A 25,084-nucleotide genomic window follows, 5' to 3' on the forward strand; every position below is an offset into this window, starting at 1 on the left:
AAATGTTCTCCATCGAATTTCACAATAAGTCACCGAATAAAAGAAATCGTTAGCCATGATATATATCAAAGGGAGATGGACAACAAATTTGACATTAAATTATTTATTGGGCTTGTTTGGGTTTTCATTAATTTGAACCACTGTATTATTTTTGGGGTTGAAAGTCAATGGGAAAATTTTATTTTATTTTATTATTATATTATTATTATTATTTTTAGAGTTTTATTAGGTTTTCGTCAATATGAACCACTGTACTTTATTTTAGGGGGTTACAGTCAATGGCGAAAATATTCTGCATCGAATTCTACTATAAGTCACCAAACAACCGAAATCTGTAGTTATGATATATATCACAGAAGGATTGGTAACAAATTTATTATATGCAGACATTACATTATTTATTGACTTTGCTTAAGTTTTTGCCATTATGAACCTCTGTATTTGGTTTTAGAGGGTTGGTTTCAACTGAAGAAATGTTCTCCATCGAATTCTACTATAAGTCGCCGAACAAAAGAAATCGGTAATTATAATATATATGATGGAAATATATGTAATTTTTTTTATATACAGAAAATACATTTTTATAAAGTTCAGTTATAAAGTCAATATGAACCACTGTACTTGATTTTAGAGGGTTACTGTCAATGGTTGAAATATTCTGCATCGAATTTTACTATAAGTCACCAAAGGAAAGAAATTTGTAGCTGCGATATATATCAAGAAAATGGAGATAGCAAATTGCTTATATGCAAACAATAAACAATTTATTGAGTCTGTTTAGGTTAAGGTCAGTATGAACCCCTGTACTTGATTTTAAGGGTTGCTGTCAATGGTGGAAACCTTCTCCATCGAATTTTACTATAAGTCACGTAACAAATCAAAATCGTAAATATGATATTTATCAAGAGAAATATCCATAACAAATTGAGTATATATAGAAAATATGAATTGAATATTTCTGATCTCATTGATGTGCAAAATTTGAAATTGTTTATCAATTTGGGAATAAAGAAATTTCTCTTTTTGGCAAATGTGTGTACATTTTTGTATACAATTTTTTGTTAGTCAAAATAAATTTTGTTAGAAAGTAATAAAGCATTTTGTTTATTTGGTTAAAATACATTTAAACGTGGGTTAGGCATTTGGTTTGTGTTCAGGAAGATAACACAGCAATTTGTTTTTTGTTGCCATCAATAGCAGATATTAATCATCTCGAGAGAGAGAAAGAATGAGATTGAGTGTAAGAGAAGCCAAACAACAGCAGCAGAGTATCATTTGTTTTTCACACAATAACGACAACAACAATAAAAAACGTCAAAAAGTGTAATTTATTAGTTTCGATCGCATGCTTCATCATCATCACAACTCGCTTACGGGATACAACAGCTTTCGTTCCAATTCTTTAACGCGATCATTAAATTCTGGGGCCTGTTGGCGATACATAAATATCGAATAATCCTCGAAGGGGGTGTTCTCATCGGCTTCACGCAACAATATGTTGGCTTGCAACATATGCAGTGATTTGTAAAAGTTTTGCGTCTGTTGATAACGCTGCTGGCGACGTTTGCTCATACGATCTTGACGATTTTGTTCAATTTCCTGTAAACGTTTTTGACGTTCCTCCTATGGGTTGATTGGTTGTTCGTTTATGTGTGTGTGTGTGATGAGAGGAGTTTGAAGTTTGGTTTTAGAGATATTAAAAATTAGAATATCTATACTAAACACTTTTAATTTGTTTAAGTCTAGCATAACTAGCCACTATTTAATTTCCAAAACGAATATGTTAACATGTAAGGAAGATGAGTTGAGAAGAATGGTTTATTTTTTGTGGAAGTGAGGTTAAGGTGAGACGACAAAATACACATGACACATGGGGTGGGATGTAGACAAAACTATGCTGAGTACTCATTCACTTGGACAAGAAGTAGAAGAAAAAACATTTCAATATACCTTTTGATGTAAACAACAACTGGTTGATGAATTAGAAGAGGTAGTAGTGGTTGTGGTGGTGGTTATGATGTCATGACCCAAAACATGTGTATTTTCATGATAATGATTTATTATGAAATGAACCTTTATAAGATTTATATAATATGTGATAATAAAATTTTATGACAAAGAAGTAATATTTTTTTGTTTTGATATGAAGTGAAAATATTTTTTTTTTACAAAAAATAATGATAAAAAAATTCTTTGGAAATTTTGAAAAGTGATCTTTGAGATCAGGACGATAGATATATACAAAATAAATATGTTCAACATATTTTTGAAGTTTTCTTTTTTGGCGATCACTTTTCAATTTCTGTGGCATTTTAAATGGGCCAATACATTAATGATGAATCCCGAAAAGCAACTTACAATATTGGCAGCCTTTTCGGCACTGCGACGTTTTTTGGCACGGCGAGGAGTATCGGTTTGTGCTGAAAGAAACATAAAAAATATTAAAAATAATTTCGCAAAAAATAAATTCTCCACCATACCTGTATTTCCTGCACCTCCAGCAGTATTAGCATTATTACCCGATGCCAATAATTGTTCGTGTCTACGTTGACGTTTCAGCTTCTCTTCATCCAATATCGAACGTCTTTGTACAGTAGTTGATCCCGCCGCTCCTCCTGGCACATCAACAGCATCCTGTATCGGCGATTTGGCTTTTTGTTTATTACTGGACATTTGCAATAATTTGGAAAAGTCCGGTTGTACATTTGTATAATTGATACGATATTTTTCACGTAAATCACTAAAATCAATTTTCGGATGTTTAACATGTGGTATTTCGCCACGAAATACTTCACAGATTTGTTCTAAATAGCTAAGCCAGACTTTCGATTCGACATTTGTCAGCTGTATGGAATCTTTGCCCGTCATTATACGAGGTATATGCAACTCTTTGTCGAGTATTTTAAAGGCGAGATCATTCATTTCAATGGGGCTTAAATCTTTGATTGCATTGAAGTCGACTAGATCGGGACGATAACTGGAAAAAGATAACAAAAAAAAAAATAATAATAGTAAAATAGATTAATTTTTGGGAATATGAACCACTGTGCTGCATTTTAGAGGGTTGATGTCAATGAAAGAAATGTTCTCTATCGAATTCCGAATATGAACCACTGTGCTGCATTTTAGAGGGTTGATGTCAATGAAAGAAATATTCTCTATCGAATTCCGACATTGGTCACCGAACAAAGGAAATCGATAGCTATGATATATACCGAGGAAAATATAGGAAACAAATTGATTAAATACAGAAATGATATAACATATTGAGTTTTTTTAGCTTTTCGTCAATATGTACCACTGTACTTAAATGTAGGGGGTTGGTTCCAATGGAGAACATGTTCTTCAACGAATTCCATCTGAAGTCGCCGAACAAAAGAAATCGATAGCTATGATACATAACGTAAAATCAGCATTACCAAATGTGGCGTGGATTTTGAAAGAATATTTTTAGGAGGCCTACTAGAGGTGGAGATTTTTTAAGGAATATTTTTAGGACTTTCAGAGGAGTGGATTTTGAAAGAATATTTTTAGGAGGCCTTTTAAGAGAAGTGGATTTTGAAAGAATATTTTTGGGAGGCCTGCTAGAGGTGGAGATTTTTGAAAGAATTTTTTAGGAGGCCTTTCAGAGGAGTGGATTTTGAAAGAATATTTTTGGGAGGCCAATAGAGGTGGAGATTTTTTAAGGAATTATTTTAGGAGGTCTATTAGAGGTATGGATTCTTTAAACGAATATTTTTAGGGGGTCTATTTAAGGCGTGGATTTTTTTAAAGGTAAATGTTTTTTAAATATTTTTCATACAGACAATAAACAATTTATTACCTTTTTGTCTTTATGGACCACTGTATTCTCCGTCGAATTATTTTAAAAGTCGCCGAACAAAAGAAATCGATACCCATGATACATATCGAGAAAATATCATTGCCAAATTTGTTATATACAGACAATAAACTATTTATAAAGTTTTTAGCTTTTTGTCATTATGAACCACTGTATATCTTTTTAGAAGTTTGGAGTCAATGGAGGAAATATTCTCCATCGAATTTCATAAGAGGTCACCGAACAAACGAAATCAGTACCTATGATATTTACTGAGGAAATTCGTTTGCCTAATTTATAATACAAAGAAATTACAATAAATTTGTTATTGAATGTGTTTAGATTTTCGTCCTTATGAACCACTGTAGGTTATGTTAGAGGGTTGGTGGTGTGGAAGAAATGTTCACCATCGAATTCCGATATAAGTCACCGAACAAAATAAATCGGTAGCTATGATACTTATTTAGGAAATGTGGGCAACAAATTGGTTATTTACACAACATAGGTGGTTTATTGAGTTTGTTTAGATTTTCGCCTGTATGAACCACTGTGCTTTTTTTTAGGGGGCAAGTGTTAATGGAAAAATATTCTCCATCGAATTTGACTATAAGTCATCGAGCAAACGAAATCGATAGCTATGATATATACCTCGGTAATAATAACTATAAATTTTCCTAAATAAAAAAAATTACTTTAAAATATCCCCTTTAAACTTACCGATTGATTAGAGCACACAAAACTTTACCATTGGTAAAGACATCGGAAACCTCCTTTAGATCCTTGGTAAATTCATAGGCATGTAATTGGGCACTGATCCAGCGCAGCAAAACGGTGCTTAGTGGCATGGAATCTAAGAAAAAGGAGAAAAAGAGACAAATTATAAAAAATAACCAACAAAATAACAGCAAATGAAAATAGACCTACCGCCACTGCGACGTTTCCTGCGCACCGGTGTATCAACCTGAGTAACTTGTAAGGCATTCGTGTCCATAAAGGTTTGATCCAATATCGTCTTGTCATCGGTATCTATTAAATGTTTAACTTGCCAAACATTTACCGAACTACGATTTAGATTGGGATAACGTGTGGCTGGATCCACGGTATAACTGCCCGTGTCACGTTGTAAATTTTCAGGGGTGGTTTGACCAAGGAGCCTAAAAAGAAGAAGATTTTTTCATTATTTTATATATTTTTTTAAAAGGGGTTTTAGTTACTCACCTATAAATACTTTCCCTTTGGGCCAATACACCCAAAGTACTATTAGCCGGATTGGACCATAGCTTAATGGCATAGGCTGCATCCATGCTGGAGAGAAAACCACGTGCACACCCCGACCCCGTGGGCCAGAACGGCTCCAGCAAACTATCACCCACCAGACATTGCAGTAGGCGGAAACCATGACGCACTATAACACGACACGATGATTCGGCAGCAAACATTGAGGTAAAATCAAACATGGCAACATCCGGTTTGCCATAATGATTGACGGCAAATTCTAAATTTGGCATTTGATATTTGGTTGAAAATTCTGCTGCCTCACGGGCATAGTCGAGCAGTTTTTCAGTATTTACATTGACGGGTGCTAAGAGTTCAGCTGGATCGGCAAAGTCCTGAAGGAAGTGAGAGAAAAAAAAATAAATTAGAAATTTCACAGCATATTTTTAGGAGCTCTATTAGAGATGGAGATTTTTAATAATATTTTTAGGAGACCTATCAGAGGCGTGGATGTTTTAAAGAATATTTTTAGGACGTCTATTTAAGGCGTGGATTTTTTCAAAAGAATATTTTTAGGAGGTCTATCAGAGGCGTGGGTTTTTAAAGAATATTTTTAGGAGGTCTATCAGAGGCGTGGGTTTTTAAACAATATTTTTAGGAGGTCTATAAGAGGCGTGGGTTTTTAAAGAACATTTTTGGAAGACCTCTGAAAGGCGTAGGTTTTTAAAGAATATTTTTAGGAGGTCTATCAGGGACGTGGGTTTTAAAAGAACATTTTTGGAAGACCTCTGAAAGGCGTAGGTTTTTAAAGAATATTTTTAGGAGGCTTCGAAAAGGCGTGGGGTTTTAAAGAATATTTTTAGGAGGCCTCTAAAAGGCGTGGGATTTTAAAGAATATTTTTAGGAGGCCTATAAAAGACGTGGGGTTTTAAAGAATAGTTTAGGAGGTCTATTAGAGGAATGAATTTTTGAAAAAATACTTTTAGGACGTCTATTAGAGGAATGGATTTTTGAAGGAATATTTTAGGAGGTATATTAGAGGAGTGGATATTTTAAAACAAAATTTTTAGAGGTCCTCTTAGAGGCAGGCATTTCCTAACCACACTTTTAAGTGATCTCTTTGAGAAATGGATTTTCAAGACGCATTTTTAGAAGACCTCTTAGGGTCATGCATTTGTAAACAATATTTTTAGGAGCTCCCTTAAGAGTAAGAATTTTTCAATCATACTTTTAGGAGGTATGTTAGCGACTGAGCATTAAAAGCATACTTTTAGGAGTTATCATAGAGCCATGGATTTTTAAGGCATACTTTTAAGAGGTCTACATGAAATTTTAACTCATATTTTTATTTGTATATTGGATTCTTAAAGCATACTTTTAGGATACCTATTAGAGCCGTGTATTAAAATATTAGATATTATTCGAACTTGTAATACTCACTTGTATAATAACACCCTTATCGATCAGACTATGCTTTTTGGCAGTCATAACAAAATAGTGCGTCTCATCCTTGTAATAGACAATGTTCTCCAAATCGATACCCGTCGTATGGTACAACTCCTTGAAGAATGACTGATTGAAGATAAACGCCACACCGCTAATTTCTTCCGCTTTGGCTTCAGCTTCTGTTTTTTTATTGATGAAATTCGCCGTAATGGCTATGGCCAATTTGCCGCGAAACTCTTTGCGTTTAAAACCCTCCAGGGTGTTACGTTTACCATCCGCCCCAATGAGAACATCAAATTCATAGTGGGAGACGGCATGATCGGAGGGTGTTACTTGGGCTCTCCAGCCACAACCATCACCACTGGGTTCAATGGTACGTTCAAAGGAGACCCCTTCATGGACCTCTACACCCAAAAGCAACGCGACCTTGAGGAGTATACATTGCAGTTGTCGAATCGAAATGTGATCTATGGAACCGGCACAAAATTTACCATAGAATTTTTTTGCACCCAAATTCCTCAGATCGGTGATGACAAATGGCCATAGATGGAGTACATTATTGCGGGATATGCGATCACGTTTTTCCACCACAACAACTTTGGCACCCAACAGCTGAGCCTCAATGGCTGTTCGCAGACCACATGGACCGGCACCAATTACCAGTACTCTTGTACCGGTGCAGGCATTACCCTTGGCATAGGCCCGATGTGCAGCTCGAGCATCAAATTTCTTCCACAACGCCTGGGCTTTCCACGAACGAACTTTTGCCTTTAGCTTTGGGTAGAATTCATTTAGCGGGGCAGGACGTAAACCGATGACATCACACATCTGACGATGTAGGCCGAGTATTTGACGCATCGTTGTGGCCACACAAAAGAGGTCAAACATTTCGGCCGCAGCAGCGGCTGCCTCATTGTCAGCAGCCATTTGTTGGGCCAACAACTGTTGCTGCTGTTGCAGCTTTTGTTGTTGCCGTTGATGAGCTGACCGACTCATGCTGGAAAGAGAAGAGGGAGAGGAAAATTTCTGATTAGTACAATAGCAACAAAAAATAATAAATAAAAATGTATTTCAAATATATTAACCATGTTACGGTGCAATTATAAACCAATGGTGGGGGAATAACTTCGGCCCTCAGGTCCAAATAATTTCCAAAAATATCCATTAGGTCGTGAAGGTTGAGTTGTGTAGTCTGGGTAATAATTTATAAAACTTTGTGGTATTTTCGCTCTCATGTAAGATTTTTGAGATTTAAAATAAAAAATTAAATTCGCCGAATTTCGAAATTTTTTTTTTAAATGGGAATTTCCGTTCCGGATTGTGCAGAACTTCAGTTGGAAGACCCAATTTATCGGGTTTATAACATAATCCAAAAATTATTTAAAATATTCTCTGTCCTTGAAGATACTTCCTAAAATGGATAGCTCTTGGCTGTGTGAAACTCCGCAGCAGATTTGCTGCCTTCAGATCCGATTATCTGAATTTAAAACAATGACTAAATAATATTCCAAGTATTCTCAATCCGGGAGAATATTTTGTGGAAATTAGTGTGGAGACAGTCCTTGGTTTGGTGAAACTCCGGCCTTCTCAAACCTTGAGGATTGAGAGGTTACCTCCTGGCAGAAGAAAGCTCCCGATTTTTCTGTGAAAATTAAGGATCTATGGTGGTATTCGACTCCGTAGAAAAATATTTTATAGACTTCTTAATTTTTTTCAGGATAATTTTTACTCTGTGCTCTTTATCGTTATGGGAATTATATTTGAATGCAAATTCCGCAGGCTAGCCTCAGCTATTTAATAATAAAAAATTTCGGGTTTTCTTTTATTTGAAATGCAATTTCAATTTCAGTTAATATTTTTCTTTATTACATAAAAGGCAGCGAGAGAGAGGGTTCATTGAACCCATAAATCATCGCCGAGCGGCGTTGTATAACAAGAAGAAATTCGGAAAAAGAAAAAGACTTCGACATACACAATGGGTGACAGCAGGCGGATTGTTCGTCACGACACGATACGATAATGATGATGTATTAATTATAAATTTCAGATGGATCTGCTGATAATAATGTCATAGAATATTTATGACTTTTCGTTTTCGGTTGTTTTTGTTGTAAGAAATGTCATTGTGTGTGTGAGATTATTAATTAAAAGGAAATGACGACACGAAAATGTTCGAAGATGATTATCAGAACCTTTTCCAAAAATTGTATCTCAAAATCATGAAAGGTTTTTTAAAAAATATTTTTAGGTGGTCTTTAGGAGGCCCAGGACAGGCGTGGATTTTTTAAAGAATATTTTTAGGAGGTCGTCTCATAGAGGCGTGGATTTTTTAAAGAATATTTTTAGGAGGTCGTCTCATAGAGGTGTGGATTTTTTAAAGAATATTTTTAGGAGGTCGTCTCATAGAGGCGTGGATTTTTTAAAGCATATTTTTAGCAGGTCGTCTCTAAGAGGCGTGGATTTTTTAAAGAATATTTTTAGGAGGTCGTCTCATAGAGGCGTGGATTTTTTAAAGAATATTTTTAGGAGGTCATCTCATAGAGCCGTGAATTTTTTAAAGAATATTTTTAGGAGGTCATTTCATAGAGGCGTGGATTTTTTTAAGGCATATTTTTAGGAGGTCATTTCATAGAGTCGTGGATTTTTTTAAGGCATATTTTTAGGAGGTCATTTCATAGAGTCGTGGATTTTTTAAGGCATATTTTTAGGAGGTCGTCTCTAAGAGGCGTGGATATTTTAAAGAATATTTTTAGGAGGTCGTCTCTAAGAGGTGAGGATTTTTTAAGGCATAGTATTAGCAGGTCGTCTCTAAGAGGCGTGGATTTTTTATGGCATATTTTTAGGAGGTCGTCTCTAAGAGGCGTGGATTTTTTAAGGCATATTTAGGAGGTCGTCTCTAAGAGGTGTGAATTTTTTAAGGCATATTTTTAGGAGGTCGTCTCTAAGAGGCGTGGATTTTTTAAGGCATATTTTTAGGAGGTCGTCTTTAAGAGGCGTGGATTTTTAAGGAATATTTTTAGGAGGTCGTCTTTAAGAGGCGTGGATTTTTAAGGAATATTTTTAGGAGGTCGTCTTTAAGAGGCGTGGTTTTTTAAAGCATATTTTTAGCAGGTCCTCTCTAAGAGGCGTGGATTTTTTAAAGAATATTTTTAGGAAGTCGTCTCATAGAGGCGTGTATTTTTTAAAGAATATTTTTAGGAGGTCGTCTCATAGAGGCGTGGATTTTTTAAACAATATTTTTAGGAGGTCGTCTCATAGAGGCGTGGATTTTTTAAACAATATTTTTAGGAGGTCGTCTCATAGAGGCGTGGATTTTTTAAACAATATTTTTAGGAGGTCGTCTCATAGAGGCGTGGATTTTTAAAGGCATATTTTTAGGAGGTCGTCTCATAGAGGCGTGGATTTTTAAAGCATATTTTTAGGATGATGTCTCTAAGAGGCGTGGATTTTTTAAAGCATATCTTTTAGGAGGTCGTTTCATAGATTTTTTAAAGCATATTTTTAGGAGGTGGTCTTATAGATTTCTTAAAGAATATTTTTAGGAGTTCTCATATATTTTTTAAAGAATATTTTTAGGAGGTCGTCTCATAGATTTTTTAAAGAATATTTTTAGGAGGTCGTCTCATAGATTTTTTAAAGAATATTTTTAGGAGTCCTATTTAAGGCGCGGATTTTCTAAAGAATTTTTTTTTAGAAACGGGCATTTATATGGGGAATACCTTCCAAAAATTCGGAATACCAAATTTCAGTCACTTCTGTGGGAAGATGAGGTTAAAACCTTGAACAAAATATAGAAAATGGGACAGGATCTTTATGTAGAGGTAATATCAAAACGTGGACTTATATCGAGTATTTTCTGCATTACTTTTTTTCACCCTTCAAGACCTCGGAACACAAATTACAACTACATCAGAGGGGGAGTGCGACTAAAACCCTAAAAACCGAAAATGGGAGGGGATATAAATATATTTCAGCATAGATGTTTATTACCCTGCCAAATAAAAGCCTTTTCTGTTGAGAAAGGCGGTTAAAATCTTTCAAATTCCGAAAATGGGGGCAGGACTTTTATTTAGTGGCAGTAGACAAAATATTAATCTATATTGAAGATTATCTGCAGAGATATTTAACAACCTCCTAAAACCCCGGAATGTCTAATTACAGTTACTTCGGTTGAAAGAAAAGTGTGGCTAAAACTTTAAAAATACCGAATGGTGCAGCGGGACTATGTCAAAACAAGCACCTATATTGATCGAGTTGTATAAAATTGAATGACAAATTTAATATATATTTTGAGCCTTATGTAGGGGACCCACTGGTTCGATTTGACATTTCTTTCTGTTGCAAAAATGCAATAATTGTTAGAAAAAATATTTCGGATTTTTTTCGGCCTACATAAGGCGTGGATTTTTTAAATAATTTTTTCCGAGGCCTGGATTTTTTAAATATTTTTTCCTCTTGTATTCCTCCTATGGGGATAAAAAAAGTTATACATCCGTCTTACAGGGCTTAGCATTTCCCATGGGTACTACCCTATTGTGGAATAAACCAATCAGTTGCTGACCTGACAATTCTATTTCTTCCAGCAACAATTTCCCCCTCCATAATTATTTTTAAATATTACAGTTAATTTATCGTTTAATATTGACTCAGAAAACATAGAAAATCCGATTAACATTCCCTCGGGAGCAAATTGTTCCACCACCGACACCACCATTTAATAGAAGACATTTGACCCGGTATTTATATTCCAGTAATCGAGTTAATATTTTAAGAAAAAAACATTTCCATAAAAAAAAAAACATCTGTATCGCACCACCCTCCAGTCATCAGCACCAGATGTGATGAAGACATTCTCATTGCAAGTCATCGTTCCGAACATTCACTATTACTGCATTCCCATGAACTTGGCGAATGAGGCGAGGTTGGCTGGCTGGCCACTCACTAACTACCTACCTATTGTGGACAGTCGGTGTCGATGACAATGACCATTGTCCCGAGCGAACGAACCAGCGAGCAAATAGCTCTTTGTGGAGCTATTATTCCGCTTAATTTTTTTCTGTTCGATTGTCTGTCCGTCGGTTTTGTGTCTGTTTTGTGATGAATGCGTTTAATGACTGATTCTAAGGTACAAATGTGCGGTTGTTGTTGTTGCTTTTAATTTTATTATTGGCATTGACAAAGCCCTCAGTGTGGTGATGGAGCACAATGCCTGGCTTTTTTATTGCCGCGGTCATTGTTGTTGGTTCTGCGGCTGCAATTATTATTATATAGTTCGAATGTGTGTACAATTATTGTTATTATTTTCCATTATTCTCATTATTATTATTGTTGTTGTTGCTGCAACTATCTTTATATGCAGACAATGAGGTGTCATTCTGAATGATCGGATGAATGACACTTCATCTTTTGGGGAGGGTGGCAGTATAACAACCCAAGATGTTGTGTGTCATCTGGAATCTCGTCTGTCATCACAGATTTTGTGAGAATGAACAACAACAGAAATACGAAATTCCAGATGGTATATTCATCCGCTGCACCTGACACATGTTGTGCGGTCATTAGGAAGGAAAAATGATTAACATCAATGAAAAGTAAAAAAATGTCAAAACATGAACCTATATGGATCAATTCCTGCAAATATATACCTGAGACTTTAAAACATCGGAATTTCAATTACAGTTTCTTCGATGAGAAAATCCGCATGAAATCTTTAAAATATCTATAATGGAAAGGGACCTTGATAAGGGGACATTTTCGGTATTTTTAAGGACTTAACCGAATTTTCAAATCGAAGGAGGTGTAAAGTGGCATTACGAGCTTTCAGGGGTTGATTAACATCACTGCAGAAAATGATCAATATAGGTCCATGTTTTGGTTTAGCCTCCACATAAAGGTCACGTCCTATGTTCGGTATTTATAGGATTTTATTAGCATTTTCCATTGGAGGTGGACGTAATTTGGGATAGATCCATCATTTGACATTGCCTTCATATAAAGGCCCCGCCTCATGTTTGATACAATGAAGATTTGTTTTTAGCTGTAGTTTTTCGCCGAATTGGCTTTAATTTAGCAGTTTGGGGTCTTGGAGGGCAAAACCTCTGTAAGAGACTCCCCATGTAAAGATCCGGCCCATTTCGGTACTTTGAAAGTTATAGCCGTATTTTTCCACCACTGTGGCTGTAATGTGGCACTCCGGAGTCTTGCAAGGCGAAGAACATCTATGTCGAAAATAATCAAAATCGGTCCAAGTTTAGATACAATCCCCCATATAAAGGTTCCGTTCATTTTAGACATCTTGAAAATTTTAGTCATATTTTCCAATCGAAAAGTCTGGAATTTTACAGTCTAAGGGTTTGGAGGCGGTCATAAATCTTTATAGACATATGGTCTTGGAGGACAAAAACATCTCTAAGAGACTCCGCATAAAAAGGTTCGGCCCCATTTTCGATATTTTGAAGGTTATAGACGTGTTTTTCCAATAGAGTGGCTACAATTTGGCATTCCGAGATCTTGGAAGGAGAAGAACATCAATCCAAAAAATATTAATTATCGGTCCATTTAAAAGGTTCCGTCGCATTTTAGACATAAAGAAGGTTTTAGATAAAATTTTCAATCGGAAAAGTGTGGAATTTTGCAGTCCGGGATTTTACAGACTATAGGTTTCATATAGAGGCCCAACTGCATAATCAGTATTTTGTATCCGCCTTAAGTGGCTATAATTTAGTTCTGATGGGTCTCCAAAAGGCTATTGTAGACAATTTTTGGGGTTCCGATAAATTTTTGGTGTTTTGAAGGTTTTATCCGCATTTTTTTAAAGTCCACGTCTTGTTTAGCCCCCTGAAAAATATTTTTTTAAAAGTCCACGTCTTGTTTAGCCCCCTGAAAAATATTTTTTTAAAAGTCCACCCCTTGTTTAGGCCCCGGTAAAAATATTCTTTAAAAAGTCCACGCCTTGTGTAGGTCCCGGAAAAAAATATTCTTTAAAAAGTCCACGCCTTGTGTCAAAAAGGCCCCTTGTGAAAAAAATTTGTCTTTAAAAAGTCCACGCCTTGTGTAGGCCCCGGTAAAAAATATTCTTTAAAAAGTCCACGCCTTGTGTAGGTCCCGGAAAAAAATATTCTTTAAAAAGTCCACGCTTTGTGTAGGCCCCGGAAAAAAATATTCTTTAAAAAATCCACGCCTTGTGTAGGTCCCGGAAAAAAATATTCTTTAAAAAATCCGCGCCTTGTGTAGGTCCCGGAAAAAATATTCTTTAAAAATTCTACGTCTTATGTGAGCTTGAAAAAAGTGATCTCCATTTATGGGATATCCGGTGAATATCTCGAAGTGTTGCCATGGAAATGACAAATTTCATATACCCTCCAGGATGGTACACTGCAAGGTATATTTATTATTATTATGTACTATGTTTAGTAATTCCGAAAAAGAGGTTCATTTACCCCTTAAACTTTATACACTAGGAGGAGAGGGTAATAAAAACCTCAGGGCATTAAATATGGGCATGTATGGGCACCAACCTCAAAAGACCTTATAAAAATAAAAAAAAACTTCAAAAACAAATTTTCAATTTCGAAGTTGTTTCGCACAAAAATGGAATCAGCTACAACAACACCACCCCAAACAACATCAATCACTGAAGTGATGAAAACTCATAGAAGAAACAAAAAAACTTATTTTCCGATAAGAAAAAAAAATGAAAGAAAATAAAACCTCCACTAGAATTTTGGGGGGTGGGCGTACATTCCAGCAATAACAAAACCAACAACAACATTTAATTGTTAAGTTTTCTTGCACATGCAAAGATTTGTTGTTTGTGGCTGAGAATATGTTGTTATTGTTGCATCTGATGACGATGATGCTGACGATGCCGCTCGATGTTATGACTCCCTTAACAGCAAAGTGATACTTGAACTACATCTTAAGTTCAGTCTTCCTGAAAAGTTTTGTTTTTTTCATCTAAGAGAAAAATGTTTACATTAGCATTAGTGGTGGTGGCGCACCAGAACCACAACGACAACATCTAACCCCAGGAGGTGTGGAACAGAACAAGAGAACTTGCAACCCAGAAATAATCTTCAAGTGGGTCGCGATAAAAAGAAATCAGACAAAGAAGCAGCAGCCACAGCACAATAAAACATTACCTCCCGAACTCCAACCGAATGGAAGAGAGATTGCCGGGCATACCACAATCATAAGAAAATTGAAAAAAAGAAGACGAAAAACAATAATAAACATATGGACAAATAGACGGCGGCGACCAAACCAAAGACAGAGCGACGGGTGGAATGCCCGGCTACATAGAAAATTCAAACATATGTTTATAGTAGTCCCCACACTACGCGATGGGATCTAAATAATGGGGGGAGACAGTTTTAGTTTATCAATCTCTTTGAAAAGTTCTGCTTTCAGAGGATTCTAGGGAAAAGGGGGAGGAGAGGGGGATAAGTTCGCCTCACACGTGTAATGTTGTTTGTTTGGGTATTTGCGTACCAATGCGACTTTGCATCTGAAACCACAAATGTCGCAGTGCTTCCAACATCGCATAATGTAATGGTATTTTTTTTCCAATTTTACAGTCCAGTGCAAAAGTTTGCCGACTTATAAAAATGAAAAAAAAAAAAATATATATATATATATTACTATAAAAACCAGTAAGAATTCAAACTGGACCTAATTCAGTACGCTGTGCAAAATTTCGTTTTAATCGGACAAAAATTGGGATTTCGGTGCACCATTAAACACACCATAAAATCCGACGAAATTATATATGGGAGCTATAGCTATATCTAAACCGATTACAACAAAATTTTACAGACATCAAACTGGACCTAATTCAGTACGCTGTGCAAAATGTTGTCTCAATCGTATAAATGTTGGGAGTTTGGTGCACCATTTTCATGAAATAGGACGAAAATATATATGGGAGCTGAATCTGAATCTGAAGCGATTTTCTGCTATTTCCCACAGGGTTCGTCCGTGGATATTTTTATGTAGAGGAGAGACATGACATCTTTTGGAATTTGTAATGGTGAGTAGAGTAACTGGTAGGGTTATAGAGGACGCTCAAGTGTTCTACTGATTATAAAAGATTTACAGTGGGTCCTACGTCTGTAGAAGACCGACAGAAGGCATTATAGATGCAGGTAGACAGGTGATATTTCAGGTTGTAGATCAAAAGAGGTTCTATGTCTATTGTAGACAGAAAAGAACTTCTCTGGCTATAGTTGATCGTCTTTTAATTATCTTCTGAACATTGGTCATAGAAGTCCGACAAGGGGTTATATCTATGGCAGGATATCTTTTGGCTATAGGTGACCTACAGGAAGCCTTCTGGAGTATATGGTGGTGAATATATAATAATTCACTTCAGTGGTGGGTGACTTTATATTCATATGAATAGAAGAAACCCGACAGGATGTCCTTTGGGCATATAGAAATTGACAGGGTGTTTTGTGGCCAAAAGATCTTCTCAAGTTTTTGGGCCATAAAGCACCGTCAAGAGGTCTTCAGGCTATCAGAGGCCATCAGTAAGTCTTCTGGCTATAGAAGAGCGACAGAATATATTTTGGTTGTTGGTCTTCCAGATGTACAAGACCGGCAGAAGTAAGGCAGGACGAATAAAACGTCTTTTGGCATTGAAAGACCTGCAGAATGTCTTCTAGCTGTAGAAGACCGATGGGTTATAATCGGAATGCATAGGAGCTGCATGGAGTCTTCTGAACATAGATGAGCCCTCCTGTCGCTTCTCTATATTATTATGGGTGCAACAGGAGGTATTTTGGCTATAGAGGAACAACAGGAGCAATTTGACTACAAGACGCCTTCTGGCCATAGATGACCGGAAGCAGGTATTTTGACTATCGAAGATCGACAAATAATCATCTGAATAAAAGGCCATCGAGAGATCTTTTAGCTATAGTAGACTGACAGATGTTCTTCTGACCATTCTAACAAATGTTCTGACAAAAGGTCTTCTGACCATACAAAAGCTACAGAAGATTATCTGGTCTTCTGGCTATAAAACAACGCCGGTGTTGTTCTGGCCATAGAAATCCCACAGGAGAGGCTATAGAAATGCGACAAAAGATCTTCTGGCTATTGCACAGGGTTAGGAGCTCCATACACCACTCAAAAGCGACAGGTCTTTTTATAGAAGAGCGGAAATCTTGTATTTATGGAAGAGCGACAGGAGGTCTACTGGCTATAGAAGGTCGGCAAGAGGTCTTCTGGTTATAAAAAATCGATATGTTATCTTCAACTATGGTGAGTAAATTGATATTCACCTCTGTGATGAGTAAATTTTTTTAACCACTATGGTGAGTAAATTTATATACACATCTGTGGTGAATAACAATTATATTCACCTCTATGGTGAATAAATTTATTTTCACCTCTGTGGTGTGGACATTTATTTTCACCTCAATGGTAAGTAAATTTTTATCCACCTCTGTGGTGAAAAAATATGTTACCACATAAAAAATAAAGTCATCTTCCTAATATAGATGAGCGACTGGAGGTCTTTTGGTCATAGAAGTCCGACAGGTGGGGTTATACAGAGTGCTCGACATGTGGTCTTTGCCTATGGAAGAGTGACAGAAAGTCTTTTGGTCATAGATGGCCCATAGAAAGACTTCTGGAACTTGTTGGTGGTGAGTAAGTAATTATTCACATCTGTGGTGAGTAAAATTTATATTCACCTCTGTGGTGAGAAAATGTATATTCACCTCTGTGATGAGTAAATTTGTTTTCACCTCGGTGGTGAGAAAATTTATTTTCACCTCGGTGGTGAAAAAAAAAATTTTTTTCGCATAAAAAATAAACGTATCTTCCTAATATAGATGAGCGACTTTGGTCAGAGAAGTCCGACATAGTGGTCTTTGGCTACGGAAGAGTGACAGAATTTCTTTTGGAACTTGTTGGTGGTGAGTAAGCAATTATTCGCCTCTGTGGTGAGTAAAATTTATATTCACCTCTGTGTTGAGTCAATTGACATACACCATTGTGATGAGTAAATTGATATTCACCTCTGTGATGAGTAAATTGATATTCACCTCTGAGATGTGTAAATTTATATACACCTCTGTGGTGAATAAAATTTATATTCACCTCGGTGGTGTGTAAAATTTATATTCACCTCTGTTGTAAATAAATTTATTTTCACCTCTGTGGTGAGTAAAATTTATATTCACCTCTGAGGTAAATAAATTTATTTTCACCTCTGTGGTGAATAAATTTATATTAATCTGTGGTGAAAAAGTTCAATGATGACACAAAATGATAAAAAATATATATATATATATAAAATAAAAAATACGAAAAAATTAAAAAAAAGAACCAAAATGTGGGTGGGGGTTCTCCGTGGAAGGGAAAAACGCATCGATTTATGATGGTGATTTTTCTTTGGCGTACCACAAAAGTAAAGTATATGACGGATGATGAGCGTGCTAGCTAAACAGCTATGAATCATACCGAAAGCAAGAAAAACAACACCAAAAACATCAACAAATTCAAAAAAATTTAACAACATTCCTGCCTATAAAAATCCATTAAAAATAAACGAAGAGGAAAAAGGTAAACACAAATAAAATAAAAACAACAAACAAAACAAAAAATATAATTTATATTTTTCCTATATAAACAATATATAGATTTTATTGAATATAGACATACATGTGTATGTATATATCATATATATAAACAACAATAAATTATTTATTGTTATGACCATACAAGGTTATAGGATTTTTTTCGATGTATTTCCTTTAAGCACTTCGTAGCAAATATTGATCTTGAAAGGAGGTGTATTATTTATTGTTCGGGAATTTTGGGGGAAATTTTTCGGAAGTGGTGAGGTGACGGTGAGGGTTGTGGTGTTGGTGTTTCTCGTGGCTAAGCAAATATCCGTAACGAAAGCAAAATTTAATATTTTTCACATCGAAAGAAAAAATAATGAATATTGCAATTCATTATAAAAAAATTTTGGCCAAGAGCCAAACAGCAGTGCCTCCAACAATATATGTATATGGAAAGATATCAGCAGCTAACAAAAATAAAAAAAAATAAAAAAAAATGAAAAAAAACTGAAATATCACCTGAAGAGTTTATCAAAATAAAGATAAAAGATTGAACAGAACAAATGAATTTTGACGTGCTTATTTTGAATAATTTTTTTGAAAACTTTGTGTGAATGTTTGTTATTTTTATTTCGATAAATAAACGCCACCCTAGTGGTAGGCTAGCTGCCTTGCCTACCTTTTTGCTTGCGCCTATGAATGAATATATGACCAAAGACACACAACCAAACAAAATATTGGCGTTTTTACTAGCCGCCTGGCATAGCTGACTGGGTTGATGGTGGCATTTGTTTTTGTTGCTGCTGCTTCGACTGCTAACACAGATGTGCAGTCATTCATAAAGAAAAGCGAACGGGTCTATGTAAATATTTACCTGTTTTCATTAAAAATTGCCACACCGCTACACACAAATTTTCGGAACATAGGTGAAATGATTTTTATTTTTATTGCCCTGGCTTGTGTTCGAATACCCTACGCGAAAATCATATAGACTTCTCGTTGAATATGCTATAGAAGACCGATATGAGGACTTCCGACTATAGAAGACCGGTGGAGGGCTTCTAGCTATAGAACAGCGACAGAAGGTCTTCTGACCATAAAATACCTTTAAGGGGGTCTTCACGCCATATTAACCATTCCGGAGGCCATATGGCTATATAAAACGACAGAATGCCTTCTGGTCATGGCAGATTTTCAGAAGTACGCCTGACCATAAAAAACCATTAGAGGACCACCGAACCTAAAAAATCCGAAACGGTGTGATGTGGTTATAAAATACCGACACAGGGCTTTTAACATCGGTCAAAAAAATTCTGACCGTAGAAGTTCGACAGAAGGCCTTCCGGCTCTAGAAAACCAACAACCTTCTGGCTATAAACACAAGAGGGCATCTAGTTATAGAAAAGCGACAGGAGGTCTGCTGGCCATAAAAGAGTCAAAGAAGGACTTTAGACCACTTAAAACCTTCAGGAAGCCATCTGAAGGCTTACAATACCTTTAGGGAGTATTCGCACTATATAAACCACTCCGGAGGCCATATGGCTTTATAAACCGACAGGTACGCCTGACCATAAAAACCATTAGAGGACCTCTGAACCTAAAAAATCCGAAATGCTGTGATGTGGTTATAAAAACCCGACATAAGGTCTTTTAACAACGACCAAAGAGTTTTTGGCCGTAGAACCCCGACATAAGGCTTTCTGGCTCTAAAAAACCGAGAGAGCGTCTTCTGGCTACTAGCTATAGAACAGCGACAGGAGGTCTGCTGGCCATAAAAGATTTAAAAAAGGTATTCAGACCATATAAAACCTTCAGGAAGCCATCTGACTATACAAACCCAACAGGAGGCCTTCTGGTCATAGAAGATCATCAAAACTGAATATAGAGGAGCGAAAGAATGTGTTTGGGTACGACAGGAGTTACTTAGGTATAGGATAACTATTGGATGTCTTCTATCAATAACTGGCCGAAAGGAGGTCTTCTGTCTATAGAACGCCAACAGAATGTCGTCCAGCCTTAGAAAACTTAAAAACGGTATTTTGACAATATAAAATCGACAGATCACCTTTTGAATATAAAGAAGAAGGTCTATAAAAGACCGGGACGAGATTTTCTGACTATAGCACGCCGACAGGATGCCTTCTGGCTATAAAAGGTCTCTCTGGGACACTTTTTTCTACAGAAAAAAAATTCCGCAGGTTCCTAAGGACATTTTTTTCCATAGAAAACAATTCCTCAGATCCCTGAGGACACTTTTTTCTATAAAAAAATTCTCAGGTACCTGAAGACACCTTTTTCTACAGAGAAAAAAATCCTCAGGTCCCTGAGGATACTTTTTTCTACGGAAAAAAATTGCTCAGTTCCCTGAGGACACTTTTTTCTACAGAAAAAAATGCTAAGGTCTCTGAGGATCCAAAATATTCTTCACACCTCTTATAGGCCTTTTAAAAAATATTCTTTATAAAACAACCCAGTCTCTTTGATAAAATCTGCATCACACATGCATATAATGATCCTTGGAACTCTTAGAATAATAAAAAAGTGAATCACATGAAATGGTCCTTCGACCAGTCTAGTGAACTTTCCCAAAATGTCTATATCAGAGATGCAAATGATACTGCACACCAACAGCAGCAGTGTGCCGCCTCATGCAATCGATCTTGACCGGCCTCTAATGGGTGTATTTACCTTTAATCGAAAACAAACAAAAAAGCATCGGCGAGCTCTTCGCCGCCTAAGCAAAAGAAGAATGTTTATGAAAACAAAACAATGGTGCTAAAAATAATCACAAAGAAGAAGAAGCAGAATTAGAAGAAAAAAACAATCGAAACCAAAACTCTTCAAGGTGTGTATGTGTGTGAGCAATGCAGTTTGTTGGATATTGGGGTGGAGTGGGTGAAGTGAAGTGTTATAGTTATCTGAAATGGGACTTATCGAAATATGGCTACAAAGATGGTTGAGGCGGCAGGATCTCAGAATACTCTACTCTTATAGGGGACCTTTGGATATTTTTTAAAATATCATGTCAGTATTCATTACACCCCAATACCGCACATGGTATATGTATATTTTACAAGACATGTACCTATTATACCCCTTTGCATCGGTGTGCGTTTGCCAACAGTTTTTTATAAGTGGCACACGAAAAATGCAACAACAAACACACACACAACAACATCACACAAAATCAAAATGCGTTTCACAAATAAAAGAAATCGTTCAAAATAGATACCTAAAACATTTTCATAGATATGTAGCCATCAGACCAACCCCCCTCTCTCCATCTCCCCTGCCTATTAACTCAAGCGATTTTTGTGGTACAAATTTCAAACTAATTAAATGCCTGCCTCTGAACAAAAAATAAAAACAAAAATAATGAAAAAGAATTTTCAATTCATTTTCATTTTTGCAGCGATGTTGAAAGAAGTAGAACAACAACAATAACACCAGCAACAAGCATGTGCCCAAAACCGACAGAATTCAAATGGTGTGAAAAAATTATGAAAAATTAATAACCATTCGGTTAGAATGCTAAAGTATCGCACACATGTAGCCATTTAAATTCACGGTAGATTAGAAAAAAAAGCAGAAACAAGAACAACAAAGCAGGAAATGCTGAGGGATTTGAAAATTTCCGTTCGGGTTTTGCAAGATCAAAAAGATTTTTCAAGAGTAGAAAAAATATTTTGTGGAATTTATATTTCAAATTTCCGACCTCAAATAAAAAAAATGAAATTCTCCGAAAAATCCAAGCCTATAGCTCGGCTAATTTTGAAATAGCCAGAACAGACCTATTGTCGATTTTCATAAACATAAGACCTTCAATCATTTTCTATAGCCGAGTACTTTTTTTGTTTTCTGCCAAGAGGAGGACATAAGGCTGTCCTCCTCTTGGCCTTCTCCAATTAGTACTTTGTGGTTCGAAGACCTCCTATGGTCTTAATAGTCAAAATACCTCTTGTCGGCCTTATATAGCCAGAATACCTTCAATAGGTCTAAGTAGCCAAAAGATCCCTGCTGGTCTTCTATAGCCAGACGACCTCCTTTCGATGTTCAATAGACATCCTTTCGATATTTTATGATCAGATGATTTTCTGTCGGTCCTCTACAGACGTCACCCCTCCAATTGGTTTTTTATCACTGAGATATCATCTGTCGATCATTAATAGGCAGAAGACATTATGTTGGTTGTCTATGGCTAGAACATCTACTGTTGCTCTTCTATGACTATGAGGTCTGCTGTCGGTCGTCAGAATACCTCCTGACTTCTATAGCCAAAGAAGACCCCTTCTATAGCCAAAGAAGACCCCCTGTCCTTCTTCTACATCCACAGAAGGCCTCTCGACGCTCTTCTATAGCCATATAACACCGTTTGCCGAGAGAAGTCCTCCATTAACATCTGAAGGCATCCTGTCGGTCTTTTATGTCCAGAAAGACTTACTGTCGATCGTATATAGGAAGATCTTCAGCCGATCGTCTATATTCCTTCTGTTGAGCCTGGAAAACCTATTTTCTATCTTCCATAGGCAGAGAAGTCCCAGACGGCATCCCGTCAGTCTTTTATAATCAGAGACGACTTCGTCACTCTTCTATATACACAGAAGTCTCCTGTCGGTATTTATAGACAGAGAAGAACTTCTACAGAAGCCTGAAAACCCTCTTTTGGATTTCCTACACCCAGAAGACTTTTTGTGATATTCTATCGCCAGAAGCCCTTATATGTTGATATTCTATAACTTTCTTTGGAAGGTAAAAGATTTCCTGTATGTCTTCTATAAGCAGAATACCTTTTATCGGTATTCTACAATCAGAAGGACTTCTTCAGTCCTTCTATAGCCAGTTAATCTTCTATAACCCAAAGAGGTCTAATTGATCTTCTAGTGACAGCTGTCATGTGGGTCAAGCTATAGATAGAAATCTGAAGACCTCTTGTCGATCTTCTACAGACCATTTTCCATAAGACCATCTATCGTTTATCTATAGTCCTCATGTCAACCTTATTTAGCCAGTAGACCTCTTGTCGTTTTTTAATTGTAAGAATAACTCCTGTCGGTCTTCTTTTTGTCAAAAGATCTTCTTTCGGTCGTTCATAGGCCGTAGAGGATATGTATACGACTTTCTGTCGATATTCTTTCGCCGGAAGACGTCTTAAAAGTATTTTTAAATTAAGAGACTTTTATACTTCTTTTGGTATTCTATTGTCAGAAGACCTCTTAAAGTTCTTCTAAAGCCAAGATATCTCCTATCGGGTTTCTATGTTCCTGAGAGTAGAAGCTCTACCTACTCTCCCTTATAGCCATAAAACCTTCTGTCGGTATTCTGTGGTCAAAAGACATCTCGTCGGTTTTCGATGGCCAAAATACCTAATCGATATCCAGAAGACCGACCGTATTTCATAGCCCGTAGATCTACGACCAGAAATCCCTTGTCGATATTCTATTACGGGAAAACCTCGTAAAGTCTCTTCTAAAGTTAAGAGGCCTGCTGTCGGTTTTCTTTACCATTAAAAGTATTTTATGTCGTCCTTCTATAGTCAGAAGACATCCTTTCGGTTTTCTATTGCAAGAATATCTCAGTGTAACAATGTCACACATCTTTTTTTTAGGACCTAATCGGTCCTTTCAATGGCCAAAAGATCTTATGTTACCGTTCTATATCTCATTCATTGGTGTTCTACAGCCAGAGAAGACCTCCTGATGGGTTTATATTTTCGGAGGACCTCTTGAAGGTCTTCTAAAGTCAGCAGAACTAAAGTATATGTTCAGAGACCTGCTGTTAAATAAGTCAGAAGATCTCTCTTCGATTTTCTATGGCCAGAAGATCCCATGCTACCGTTCTATAGGAAGATTTCCTTCATTGGTATTCTAGCTAGAGAAGAACTCCTGGCGGGTTTCTATCTTCAGAGGAACTCTTGAAGGTCTTACAAAGTCAGCAGAACTTCTGTCAATTTTCTATAATAAGAAAATCAATTTTTGGTACCCTATATAGAGAAGCCCCATAATAATAAGAACATCTCCTCTCGGTATTGTTTCGTCAAAAGACTTTATATCGATATTCTATTGCCAGAAGACCTGTAGAAGATTTTAATATACCTCCCGTCTATCTTCTATAGCCCACAAACTTACTGTTGGTTTTTATTTAAGCAAAGGATATCCCATGGGTTTCATAGTGACACTAGCCATAACCTTCTATATCTGCTAGACCTACTGTCAGTCTTCTATTATCTGAAGACCTGCCGCCCATCTACAGCCAAAATACCTCCAGTCGATCTATAGCTAGAATAGCTCCTGTAGATTTTCTATAGTCGGAAGATCTTCGGTCAGTTTTTTGAAGCTAGAAAATTTTCTGTCGTTCTACTAGAACCCAAAGACTTTCTTCTGCAAGAAGGGCTTCTGACGTTTTTCTATTTTTTGGGCTATTAGAACTCGAAGACCGCCCAACAGGGTCTTCTACAGCTAAAAGACCTTCAATCCTTTTACAGAAAAAAAATTCTACATCTTTAGCGGACTTTCTATTAGTCTTCTATGTGAAAAGAAGAAAAAGTATTTCTACCCTGCATCATGGTGGGGAAAGGGTAGTCGAACACATACGACGACAATTGCACTTCACAACATCGCGCAGAGCATATCATTTACGAACGATGTGACCCAATTCTTTAATGTTTGACAAAAAAAAAGCAATCATCTACACAGCCTCACACCACTCACACACAAACAATGAATATTTGAAATAGAGGCTCCCCTCACACATATGCAGATTTGTTGCAATATTTAGCCAAAAGTATGTAAATGTGTGCGATAGCGTGTGTGTCTGTGTGTGCAGCATTTTAAAGATAATTTGAAAAAAAGTGTAACATTACAAAATTGTTTTTTGGCATGGTAGCCAGTAGCAGCAGCCGAACATTTGAAACAATTGAACGCGACAACATAAGATTTGATTTCGCCACACACACAGAAAAGGCAAATTACAATTCTAGGGTCTGCTGCTGCAGCAATAGAATACCGACCGACCGCGTCTGCCTCTTCAATGA

General features: G+C 36.5%; 1 protein-coding gene across 1 annotated transcript; it reads right to left on the minus strand.

Moving 5' to 3' along the window:
- Nucleotides 1-1,350: 1,350 nt before the first annotated feature.
- LOC133328890 (F-actin-monooxygenase Mical-like) lies at nucleotides 1,351-7,612 on the minus strand. Its single transcript, XM_061537399.1, has 8 exons — nucleotides 7,567-7,612; nucleotides 6,476-7,478; nucleotides 5,039-5,430; nucleotides 4,745-4,974; nucleotides 4,538-4,670; nucleotides 2,481-2,977; nucleotides 2,359-2,420; nucleotides 1,351-1,623 (listed from the first exon to the last, which is right to left on the minus strand). The coding sequence occupies exons 2-8, from the start codon at nucleotides 7,475-7,477 to the stop codon at nucleotides 1,360-1,362; spliced, it is 2,580 nt and encodes an 859-aa protein (XP_061393383.1). The 5' UTR covers nucleotide 7,478; nucleotides 7,567-7,612; the 3' UTR covers nucleotides 1,351-1,359.
- Nucleotides 7,613-25,084: the final 17,472 nt, after the last annotated feature.

This window comes from Musca vetustissima, unplaced genomic scaffold, assembly GCF_032173495.1.
Source record: "Musca vetustissima isolate MV318-11 ecotype Yass unplaced genomic scaffold, APGP_CSIRO_Mvet_v1 utg14752, whole genome shotgun sequence".
Classification (NCBI taxonomy): domain Eukaryota; kingdom Metazoa; phylum Arthropoda; class Insecta; order Diptera; family Muscidae; genus Musca; species Musca vetustissima.